General features: G+C 43.4%; 2 protein-coding genes across 6 annotated transcripts; both read right to left on the reverse strand.

The window, feature by feature from the left end:
- Positions 1-359: 359 nt before the first annotated feature.
- Positions 360-4,199, reverse strand: crebzf (CREB/ATF bZIP transcription factor). Of its 5 annotated transcripts, XR_008809829.1 has the most exons (5): positions 4,002-4,199; positions 1,941-2,494; positions 1,674-1,796; positions 1,397-1,472; positions 360-870 (listed from the first exon to the last, which is right to left on the reverse strand). XR_008809829.1 is itself a non-coding variant. In XM_056274459.1 (3 exons), exons 2-3 carry the CDS (start codon positions 2,435-2,437, stop codon positions 1,451-1,453), a joined length of 786 nt encoding a protein of 261 aa, XP_056130434.1. In that variant the 5' UTR covers positions 2,438-2,494; positions 4,002-4,199; the 3' UTR covers positions 360-1,450. The 5 variants fall into 5 exon arrangements, 2 of the variants coding, with proteins under 2 accessions (XP_056130434.1, XP_056130435.1); XR_008809827.1 differs by having other exon boundaries at positions 1,674-2,494; XR_008809828.1 differs by having other exon boundaries at positions 1,397-2,494.
- A 4,749-nt stretch (positions 4,200-8,948) lies between these two features.
- On the reverse strand, positions 8,949-11,370 carry las1l (LAS1 like ribosome biogenesis factor). The gene has a single exon (XM_056274671.1). The coding sequence runs from the start codon at positions 11,268-11,270 to the stop codon at positions 9,543-9,545; it is 1,728 nt and encodes a 575-aa protein (XP_056130646.1). The 5' UTR covers positions 11,271-11,370; the 3' UTR covers positions 8,949-9,542.
- Between the last annotated feature and the right edge of the window lie 1,101 nt (positions 11,371-12,471).

Genomic DNA, 12,471 nt, shown 5'->3' on the forward strand with positions numbered 1-12,471 from the left:
AAGTGTTGTCTTTTCCTGGTTTTAGATGCTGCATGACAATAAACTGATGTGATTTTCTGAGCTTACCAGACTGTTCTAGATGTTCAAGTATTTTCCTTTACCCACTTAGACATTATATAGGCATTATTGACGATTATTTATGGAACATTTGATTTTGTAAATGTTTTGTGAAAGCACCAATAGTCCTCCCCACAATAATCAATGCAGGCCCAAAAATATCATGACATTTGATTTTGTTCAAATCGCCCTGCCCTAGGCCCGCTATCGAGTGCAGGCTTTTTGGGCTTCCACTCAAATGAGGTCTTGGTCATTTTTTTTTTCAGAATCTTTACCAGACTTGACCCAAATGTTCAGGAAAAGTTAGATCTTTATCTGCAGAGAGCTTGCTGTTTAGAAAGAGAAAAAGAGATGCATTAATATCAACAGTACAGACAAAGAGTAGATGCTTTAAACTGAAAGTATAATGAAAATGGGATTTATTCGTCAACTTTCCAAACCAATGTTACTCAAACATTATTTAGATCAAAATTATACTGTATAAACACAACATTATTTTACAAGCTTTCCTTAACAAAACTGATGATTTCACATCTTCAACAAAGGTCATTTTGGGAGCTGATGAAGTTATAACATTCCAAAATGTCTATATGCATTATCATGAGACCATTAGGCCTCACACATAAATGCCTCAAGTAGTGGAGCAGTTTTAAATCCCAAATGTATGCTGCGTGAGCCATCCAACTGCGAGCTAAGGATGTGGTGGAGTACTGGTCACTTACACCATTTGTTACCGATACTACCTTTAAAAAAATACCAGGCCACGTTGGCAGCAGCGTGTCCAGCCTCTTCAACTTCCAACAGGTGAATCCACTTAAGCATAAAGAAAAACAGGTGGCGCTATATGAAATTATTCTTCTGTACAATGGTGCTGGTTCACAAAGAGAAAAATTAAACTCAAAAACGATAGTAAGGTCTTGAAGAAGACTTTTCGCTGTATCACTTCCTGAGAACTCGTTTTTGACAGCCAATTTGGACTCGCCAACAAACCGCTCTTTGTGAACCTTCACCTTTATTGTGTTACTGTGTTGCTGTAAAGCCCCTTGAGGCAAATTCGTAATATTGGGCTATACAAATAAAACTGACTTGACTTTATCATAACTTGCGATTCCATTTGGTTACTTTGAGTTAATTCTTATTTACAAAATAATTACAACTTGAAAAAACACTTGACAAAAAAGAAAAAGAAAAAAGAAATAATCATTCAAGTACTAATCTTCTGCTTTCAGAGAGCTAAAAAAAACAAAAAAACCCAAAGTGAACAAAAAAGGTCATCAAAACATGCCCTCAGGCCTTTGAGAAAAAGCATAACAAGCATCCTTTCTTGTCTGATCCTTACCATGGAGTCAAGCAGGTAAAGATGTTCTGAAAGCCACTCAGCCCGCATGGTAGATCAACCATGACCTAGAAGAAAACTGTCAACAAGGTTTAGCAGTAACATGTACTTCAATTATTGGCTTTGTCACTTTACAACACATGCACATTCTTGCAGATTTTTTTTGTAGGTAATCATAACTAATTCAACAGTGTTCATCAATCCCCTTGAAGTTCATTAAACTGAGGCTTATCAAGTTCGGTCTCAATATCTGAAAACAGAGAGAAGTACTTGACCCTACATTTTGAGTGACGAGCTTGCACTCTCTGCACACTTAGTGCAGAACTCCACAGAGACGTGGTTCTTGTCCACGTGCAGGCACACTCCAGCAGATGTCTCTTTCTCCTCCACTTTCACACGTTTCCTGGGTAAGGCATAGTCATGGTCATAGTCATTTGAGTTGGGCCCCTGTAAAAGTGAGGAAGATAATTTCATCCCATTCACACCGCTCAACCTGGACAAGAGCTGGGCTAACATGCTCTCGTTGGCCAACACGGCCCTTAGATACCTGGTCTCATCCTCTAATTCTTCCACTCTCTTGGTCAATTGTGAGTTTTCCTGTTTGAGCATGTGATTTTCCGTTGACAGAAACCCCACTTGCTTCTCCAAACCATTGATATACTCTTTCTTCTTGAGACGGTTCAATCTGGCAGCAATGGCATTTTTATTAATTATGTGGCCAGACGGGCTGTGTCTTCTCTTAGTCTTTGAATCAGAAGAAACTCTCTCAGGAGACGGGGTCTTGGACGCTATACTAGAATCGCGATCCTTGCTGCTGTACATACCCAATCCCATATCAAAGAACGGCGAGTCTGTATCCCTTTCAAAAGTCCATTTGAAGTCTTCAATTCCAAACAAGTCATCCAGTTCAGAGTTGGCATCCTCCGTTGGCAACCACTCAGATGGACTCTGTAAACTTTCTACCGTCTCTATGGCATCTGTAAGTTCACCGTCGAGGTGCTGAACAACGTTGTTTAGAGTAAGGCCTTTTCTTCTGGTGATCATTCTGACTTATAGATGGTGACACAGATGCTGCACACAATGTTTTATGTTGGCTTGCACCTGTAAAACGAAAGAAGAACAACAGCTGATAAACAGGCAGTCTCCAGATGTTCTAGTTTCACTATTAACACTTTTGTCGCCGGCACATTAAAGTTGTTAAAACAAACATGCCAAAAACAAAAAGTAGACATTTTCTAAAATGTGTACATAGATAACTGCGTTTAGAATAAACATAATTCGTAAAAAAACAAAGTAGCTGCGGACATGAACGGCGCACACTTTTATGTTCTTCACATCACAATTTCTGTTGCAAGGCGGGTTCGGTTTAGCTCCTGTCTGTCAACGTCGTTACGGCCCAGTGCCGGATAAGCAAGCCGACCAGAGGCCTTCCCGAGCCGCTCACAGGGAGCGTGACCACCGGGCTCCTCCGAGGGCTTAGCCAACACACTCGCCAGCCACGCTGGGCCCCCAAACAACCGACGAGGCGGTGTTCTGACGACATGCACTACCGGTCCACGTGCCGCTCGGCGGTTCCGTGCATGGAGACGAGGTCTGGGTTGGACTCTGCTGCTGATCAGCGCCACGGCGGCACTTCCCAAGGCGGCATAGACCGCAGGAACAGCGGTTACGCCAGTGGTTCTCAACCTTTTTGGGGTCCTGGACCCCCTGCGTATTTTTGATCTACCCTGAGGACCCCTCCACCTGATCTTGGGGGAGGGGGGTTGCAATTTGATAGAAACAGTAGAAACTGCATTTTAGATTGCATTATAGCATTTATTCACTCTTTGGGGCAAAAATAAGAGCTTTCAGTTGTAACTTAGATATAGTTAACAAAACAGAATTCTTGTGCAGTAACTTTCAGAGATATGTAACAAAACAGAATATGTATTCGGTAACTTTCAGATATATGTAACAACAGAATTTTTATGCAGTAACTTTTAACAATGCAAACGGGAGCGAGAGCTCTTATTAAAATACAATAAATTACACTTGTGAAACAGATGTAATTAGAGGAAAAAGTCCTGTTGCCCTTTATAGTTTAGGTAGATAAAGGTCTCAGTCACATTTGAGTAAAATAATCCTATTTCTATAAATGTCATAGGATCTTTTTCTTAAAGATATTTTATTTTCACGGACCCCTTGCAATTACACCACGGACCACTAGGGGTCCGCGGACCCCCGGTTGAGAAACACTGCGTTCCGCCAGCCCCTAAAGCCCCATGGCGGGGCCTCGCCAGCCGGCTCTTCACTACCTGAACTATGACCTTTATGGACTTGTAATAAGGCGGAGATTGTGTTGGGGATGGGGATTGTGTTGGGATGAGTTAGTTAATTAAACAAACGCAAAGACTTTAACGGTTAATTTGCAGAGGACGACTTTAGCTTGACCGCGGGATACACGTCACGCTATGCGGCTAAAGACACGCTAGCAACGCGAGTGTGCAAATGACGCAGCATTTTTGCAAACATTTAAATCGTCGTCGAATACGAACCCACTGGCTCACAATGCTCCCGTACAAATAGCTACAACATGAAGTCGGTCGTGCGATGGTGTTTGGGGTCCTACCAGGCAATTATACAGAAAATAACTCTTTGTCGCGACCTTCTTCTTCTTCTTCTTCTTCTTCTTCTTCGTTGTCTGCTGCTGCTTCCTTTCTTCTTCTTCTTCTTCTTCTTCTTCTTCTTCTTCTTCTTCTTCTTCTTCTTCTTCTTCTTCTTCTCTCGGTATTACTGGCGGATCGCAAACAACTTTAAGGTGCATACCGCCACCTGCTGTACAAGAGTGTGTAACTTCAAGACACTTTACCCTATTTCTTAAATTCTACCCATCAACCTTGTGTCACTTAAAGAAAACGCTGAACACGTAATATTATATTGTAACATGTAATATTATATTGTAACATGTAATATTATATTGTAACATGTACTATTATATTGTAACATGTAATATTATGTTGTAACATGTAATATTATATTGTAACATGTACTATTATATTGTAACGTGTAATATTATATTGTAACATGTAATATTATGTTGTAACATGTAATATTATGTTGTAACATGTAATATTATATTGTAACATGTATGAAGTGGAAAGAGAAAGGTTACAAGGATAAAGCCCGAGAGGCGGGACGGGAGTGGAATCTGATGGGGATACTGGGAACAGGAGGAAAGGGAGAGGGATTAAAATCACCAGGAAGGCACTCTTTACTTTCTTAACTCCACAGGTCTCACACTTATCAGTGTCTCTTCCCCCCATTATAAACAAAGTGCCATTTAATCCTGTGTGGCCCAATCTTAGTCTCGTTACTATGATCTCCTCCCTTCTGTTCCTTTCTTTATAGTTCTTTGTTATGACAGAGTTTTGTATTTTGTCATATCCCCTTCCTTTCTGGTCTTCCTCCCACCTTTTCTGCTATATCGCCACTCCTTTCCTCTTAATCACTGCTTTTCCTTCTCCTTTTCCAAGTGGAACTGACACTGTTACTTCTTTTTTGCAATGCCCTTTTTGCTAGTTTACCTGCACGCTCGTTCCCTTTCAGTCCCTCGTGTGCTGGTACCCAACACAACTGTACATCTATACCACCTCTGTGTAGTCTTAGCAAATTGTGATAAATGTCAAACGATTAAATCTTCTCTGACAGTTTTTGTTGACTGTATACTTTCCAAGGCTGCTACTGAGTCTGTACATATCACCACCCTATCAGGTGTGACCTCTTCAACCCACTGTAACCCAATAATGACTGCCACTATTTCTGCTGTCTATACTGATAACTGGTCAGACATTCTTCTGGAAGCAGATATTTTAAACCCAGGGACGGACACACCGATTCCCACACATTCCCGTTTGCTCTTGGAACCACCTGTGTTGATTTTGATATAACTGTGATAACTATTACTCAGTACACACTTGTTTTAACTCCCACTTCATTCATTCACCATTCTCTTTTCTTTCCCAGAATACTCGTGTCTGTCTTTACTTGTGGGAATAGCCAAGGGGGTATGCTGGTAAATGGGGTGGACCTGGTGAACTCTAAGTCCTCCATTCCATATGTCCACACTCTTTCGTCTCTTGCCCACCCAAACCCATACCTCTGGAACTTGGAATATTCCCAACAATCCTGTAACGTCTTCTTTGTTAGGTCTTCTTCCCCACTTCCTTTTAATCTGAGCCAATATGCAAGTGTGAGTTTCTCTCTTCTTACCTCCAGGGGTGTCCCTCATGCTTCTATTAGTACTGCATTACTGGGGATTGACTTAACAGCTCCTATACATATGTGTAGTGCTCTATACTGTAGTCTGTCCACTTTTTGCAATGACGTCTTTGCTGCTGCTCCATATACTAAACATCTGTAATCTATAGTTGACCTCATAACCACCCTATAAATGTCAAGTAATGACTGTTTATCTGCCCCCCAGTCACAGCCAGCCACGGCTCGTAATACATTTGTGACTTTTTTGCATTTTGTTTCCAGGTGTTTGATATGTGCTCTCCATATATATTTGCTATCTAGCCATAGGCCCAGGTACTTAAATTCAGCCATCCTCTCCAACGGCTGACCATATAATGTTAAATTCTCAGCATCAATCTTGCGCTCATTTGAGAACATCATGTAACAAGACTTGGTTGTTGACAATTTGAACCCCCACTCTTATGACCACTTCTCCACTTTCTCTATTGTTTCCCCTATATTCTTTAACACATATGGCACATTCCTTCCCCTCATCCATATGGCCCCATCGTCTGCATACAGCGCTGATTTGATGCATCCGTCTAGATTTGTAAATATCTCATTAGTCATTACGTTGAACAACAGAGGGCTGACTGCACTCCCCTGGGGAATACCATAATCCAATTATACGTCTTCCCTCCAACACCCATTTTACTTAATTTGATAAGCAGCCCTTCCCTCAACATAGTCTTCTTATTCTAATTCTAATTCTGCTTCTTGTTTCCTCGGCATTCAGGTGTGCATTATTGCCACACACTGATCTGGAGTGTGAACTACAGCGCTGCCCTCTGTAATACCCCCACCAAATAAGGAAATACAATCAAAACAACAAACACAACAGATATAATTAAATGGGAAAAAAGAACCAAATTAACACAAATAAATAATACTAACATCATATAATAGGAAGATGCACTGTTTTATTAAAACAGACAGACTATCAAGAGAACGTTATGACGTTACTTAGCAACATGAATACTTCTGAGGCCTGGAAACGAGATCCAGGTAGTGGACCCCAACATTACGTTGGGGTCCCTCTTGGAAAAGTCATCACGTTTCTAATGTTGGGGTCCCTATTGGAAAAGTCATCACGTTTCTAGTGTTGGGGTCCCTCTAGGAAAAGTCATCATGTTTCTAATGTTGGGGTCCCTCTAGGAAAAGTCATCACATTTCTAGTGTTGGGGTCCCTCTAGGAAAAGTCATCACGTTTCTAGTGTTGGGGTCCCTCTAGGAAAAGTCATCACGTTTCTAGTGTTGGGGTCCCTCTTGGAAAATTCATCACGTTTCTAATGTTGGGGTCCCTCTAGGAAAAGTCATCACGTTTCTAATGTTGGGGTCCCTCTAGGAAAAGTCATCACGTTTCTAGTGTTGGGGTCCCTCTAGGAAAAGTCATCACGTTTCTAATGTTGAGGTCCCTCTAGGAAAAGTCATCACGTTTCTAGTGTTGGGGTCCCTCTTGGAAAAGTCATCACGTTTCTACTGTTGGGGTCCCTCTTGGAAAAGTCATCACGTTTCTAATGTTGGGGTCCCTCTAGGAAAAGTCATCACGTTTCTAATGTTGAGGTCGCTCTAGGAAAAGTCATCACGTTTCTAATGTAGGGGTCCATCTTGGAAAAGTCATCACGTTTCTAATGTTGGGGTCCCTCTAGGAAAAGTCATCACGTTTCTAATGTAGGGGTCCCTCTTGGAAAAGTCATCACGTTTCTAATGTTGGGGTCCCTCTTGGAAAAGTCATCACGTCAGGTTGAAAAAAGACCATTTAGTCTTTCCTCAGCTGTTTAACACTGTTATGGGCCTTTTGACAGAAAGGTGAATTAAATGTGGTTAATTGGTTGATTGATTCAATAAGGGGGGGGTTACTTTTTCCACACAGGGTCACTTGGTGTTGGAGAACATTTTTCCTTACATAAAATTGTCATTTAAAAACTATTTTGATTTTAACCGGGTTCTCTTGGGGTTCATCTTGTGGGAGTGCAGGAATGAGGAGACGGAGAGATCGAGTTGAGTCAATCCCGTTTACTCGCCATACAAAACGACACCGATATAGCACAACCTCTCCTGGCAACCCGCTAACCAACCGCTAGGCTGCTGCAAACATGGCTCCGCCCCGGAAACCCTGAGCCAGGGGTGCCCATCTCCAGGCCTCGAGGGCCGCAGTGTCTGCAGGTATTTGTTGCAGCCATGCACTACACCAGCTGATTTAACTCATTCCTTTCCCTCCTTGGTCCAAGAGGTGAGCTAATTAGTTAAATCAGGTGGTGTAGTGCATGGCTGCAACAAATACCTGCAGACACTGCGGCCCTCGAGGCCTGGAGATGGGCACCCCAGCTCTAAGCAGTGCCTACGTCAGCACTCTGAACGTCCGCCTTAAAGGAGCAGCAGCCCGTGGTGAATCTACCCTCAAATGTGTATCACCGCAATATTACATTTTGTGTGAAGATGTGAAAGTGACATTTTCATGGCCCTGTACTTAATTCTATAATTGTATTACACAAGTTGAGCAAATTCACATTTTTTGTCTCTTTATCGCAAGTCACAGGTATTCCTCTGCGTTTTCCTGACAGACCACGTGTGTTTCCTCAGTCTGCTCTGGAGCTGAAAGCATTTTTAATGGCCAACACCAAATGTTCCACTCTTTCCCAAAAGTTCTTCTTCTAGTTTTTTTCTACCCCCCAGTTTAACAAAGCCACCACACAACAGCATCACTGAGACCCACGGTCCCGAACATGCTTCCACCAGCGTAAGATTTCCCATTCTCATTATGAACGCAGTGATTACATCGTTGGGTGTGTGACCTAATTTATACCATCATGTTGAAGAGCAACAAAAAAACAAAACTGTGTAGCACAGATCAGTTTGTTTCCACAAACTTCTCATGTTGTTGACATCTGACACTACTGATCATTACACACACTACAAATGTGATGATTCAGATCACTCTCACAGTGGGTAATCCATGTTAACTGACACTTTACCCCACCCCTGACCATCACCCTCTCTGGGCCATCGTCAACCATCTTACCACCGTCTCCGTCCACGGGACGTCGTTCAACCAAACCCGGTGAATACAGGTAGTTTCTCTACGTCACAACTGTTTGGGCTGTTTTTGGTAGTAAAATCACAATAACTCAACTGCATGAATTTCAACTTGGCTGTTCCTCACAGGTGATTCTCTCATAGGCAGCCACAGCCAGGTCTTGCAGCATTCAAGAGGAAAACAGGAAGTACTCATATTGTTGTTCTGGTTAAAATGACAAACTCTCTTAAAAGCACAACAGCGTTTGTTGGGAAAGACTTTAATTGAACATTGGTGTAAAAGTGATACTACCTACTACTTTGCCCTATTGGCCTAGCAATCTGACATCCTCCAGGAACATCTGAGTAACTACTCAAATTCTACACAAAATGCACAGACATTCCCAACCACATAGATCATAAACACAGAAAACTCATGACATTTTTTACTTGGAGGGTAAATGAAAATCCTCAACTCTATGCCATCCACAATCCAACCACTTCTCGCTTATGCTTGATAAAACTGCGTTAAGGAGTGCAGTACATGCCGGATTATTATCATGTTTTTTTTTTTTTTTACTTAGGCTGTGTCAAATATCTCTCCGCCACAGCTGTCTGGATCAGTTGAATGGTACAAACAATGTAAACACAAGAAATGGCAGTTTCGTTTTTGCACTGGCAACATAAAATGCTACAGGGTACACAGCAGCTATTTACATTGTATGGAAACCTGTGAAAGCTCTTATCAGGATGGTTCATTTACGACATTTTTCCCATTCAACACACACACACACACATCCCACCAGGCGTCAAAACAAGAAAATGCAAAAGCAGGTTAATGTGCCAGCAGCTCATTATTTCAAAACAGCTGCAGTCCAGATTTCAATTTGTTGACATCACTTGGAGTCCATCGGCCATCAGTTGTTCCCTGCGGCGCTGCAACTCCTGGAGCATGGCGTTGTGTGGTGCTCTCCAAGTCAACTGGCTGGTCAAACACAGTCATTGTGGAATAATTGTCCACCATGAAGCATGATGGGTCTTCTGACTGTCCCGGGACTTTACCAAGAGGATAATTCTTCCACGGGATTTTATCTGTGCAAATCTGCCAGGGAGAACCCTTGAGCATTCTGGTCTTTTCAGCCAGACTATCTGCATCCAGGTGCTCCGGTAAAGGCTCACTTCTCTCCAAGTCCTTCTGTGAACGCCAAGGTTGGGCCTGGTGCCCAGAATTCTGTAGCTTCTCATGCAAGCTCTCTAGTGTATAAATGGGCTGTCCTCTTGACTCTGGGGTAGGATTACTTTCCAAATGTGCATCCTGAGTATAAATGGCGCAGAGCTGGAGCAGCTTCTGCCGGGTATCCAAAGGCAACGGATGCTCCATGTTGTCCAGGATCAGCTGAAGCAGGTGAGGTGTGCTGAAACACGGAGCGTCCAGACAGGCAGAGAGAAGCTGCTGCCACCTCAACTGGATGCGGTTGACATAAATCTTTTCCTTCATTCTGGGTTTGTGTTGACCCTTTGTTTTAAATTGGTGTTCAGATCTGTCGGTATTGCAAAGTATGACCTCAGAGATCCAAGCGGAAATGTAAAAGGATCTGCGACTATCGGGCTCTCTGGAAATCTGATGCAGTTCAACAAAGAGTTTCTCGAGAAATAGATGAATAAAAGATGGTGAGTTGAGCATCTTCAGGAGCGGCAACCAAAAACTTAGAACTAATGGAGGAAGTTGTGGGAAGGTGGAACTCGCATCTTCAGATGCTTCGCAGTCCAGTGAGACCAACTGTTCAACGGTGGGAACTAGAAAACCATCCTCCATTAACACATCAATCAGTATTTCACTGGACTCCGAAGCAAACTGTTTGACCTGAGCTAGGATCCAGCTCATGTCTGCAGAGGGGGCTGGCCAAACACTCTTCTCTACGTCATCGGGGAGGGTGTCGAATACCTGGTACTGCTCCTTTTCAAAAGATATCAAAGCGTCCCGTATTCTCTTGTAGGTCTCAACCTCTTTCTGCCTCGCAATGTACTCATCCTCTTGGCGTTTCAGTTCCTCCTCCTCCTCTTCATCGCCATCTGAATGCAAATCCCAGTTGTGATTTAGCCCGCTTCCTAACTGCCTGGACCAGTACTCTTGCTGGAGCCAGTCGAGGACAACCTTACAGCCCTTTCTACACCAATTCAAGGTGGGTAGTTTTCGGTGTGTGAAATCGTGTCTGAGGTCAACGATCCACTCGGGGATCTTGATTTTACCAGCCAACAGTCTCAGAGGACGAGCAACCCTCCCCTGTTGCCGCTCCGTCATTAGATTGACAAACCTCACCAACGCCATCCCATAAAGCAGGACGAGATCGTCCCCATCGAGCTGTCCCGACTTATCAAGTACCTGACATCGCACCAGGTCCGCTGTGCTCTCAACTGCTACAGGAGTGCTGTTGGCATATCTGCCTTTCCAGGCGGATATCCTGTGCAGGGCATACTTCTGCAAGGCACAGTCCTTAGAATACAAGTATTCCAGCACCTGGTCCCACTCAGCTTTGTTGTTCCACGCTACCACATGGCGGTTTTTCTCCGAGCCCTTTCGCTTCATACTTGCCAGACAGGAGCCGTTCGCTGGGTTTTACCTGGGCGCCCCCCGGCCGGCCTCCGCGGATCTGTCGAGAGGATGCGGCCTTAAAGCGGATAGTCTCTAATACGCAACTTCACAGCGTGGCGCTTACGGCACTAATAACACGTTAGCGGCCAGGCTTTTTAGCGACCATTCGTAACAGTGTTTCTTCTTCGTTTTTTCTTCTTCTTCCTCGTTTCCCCGTTTTCTTCTTCCTCGTGTCACTATTTTTACAGCGGTTGGAAACAACTAAAGGACGCATTAGCGCCGCCCACTGAACAGGAGTATGAATCGGTGAACGGCTGACTTGATTTAAAAAAAAAAAGATGATGGAAGGAGAAAACTCAGTTCAAACCACGTGTATCCACACTGTTGGGCTTACGAAGGTAAATAAGGCATAAGAAAACACTTACGCTGATGTTTAAAGAGAGTCTTTGCAACTCATTTATACGCTCCGGACCGGTGGACCCATTCCTCACCGCCCTGACCCACGCGGTCAGAAGGGGGCGTCGTTAAAAAGTTAGTTGTCACCGGACATGCATAGCGGTCCTTTGTGACAAAAATGTTTTTACACCTAAAAGATTTCCAGAATTCCTCGTTAATCTTGATTGCGACTTTTGGAAAATTTGGCGTAACTTATTCGTTTCAGAAAATTGCCTTCGTAGACCCAACCAAAGCACGTTATACTCTCACATCGTTTAAATCGTCAGCGCCAGCTGAGGCCACCTAACCACACCACTCGAATACATGAAATAGAAACATTTCATTTTGAAATGGAAACGAATTATAATTTCACTTTATTTAGCAACCCATAGCTTTCATCCGACGTTCCGTCCTGGCGCTACTTGTTCTTCTTTCCCCTTACAGCAGTCCCTCTCCGCCAGCCATCGACCCACAGTGCCACCTAGTGGAGATAGAATGTGGCGTCCACAAACGCAACTGTTGTAATTGAAGCGTTTCCTCGCGTTTGTCGGGTTTTCTTCCACTGCGTTTGGGATTTACGTTGACTGGCATATAGCACATATAGCAGGTTAGTGCGCAGGACTGAAACATGGTCCTGCGTCTGTGCAGTAACGCGGGCGATTAAACCATGGACGATGTTATATGTCTCATAGGTAAATTCAGCATACAAAAGTCCAATAGCTCAGCAGAAACCTAACATTAAAATAGTCACTTGTGACAT

Source organism: Lampris incognitus, chromosome 2 (genome assembly GCF_029633865.1).
Source record: "Lampris incognitus isolate fLamInc1 chromosome 2, fLamInc1.hap2, whole genome shotgun sequence".
In the NCBI taxonomy this organism is placed as follows: Eukaryota; Metazoa; Chordata; class Actinopteri; order Lampriformes; family Lampridae; genus Lampris; species Lampris incognitus.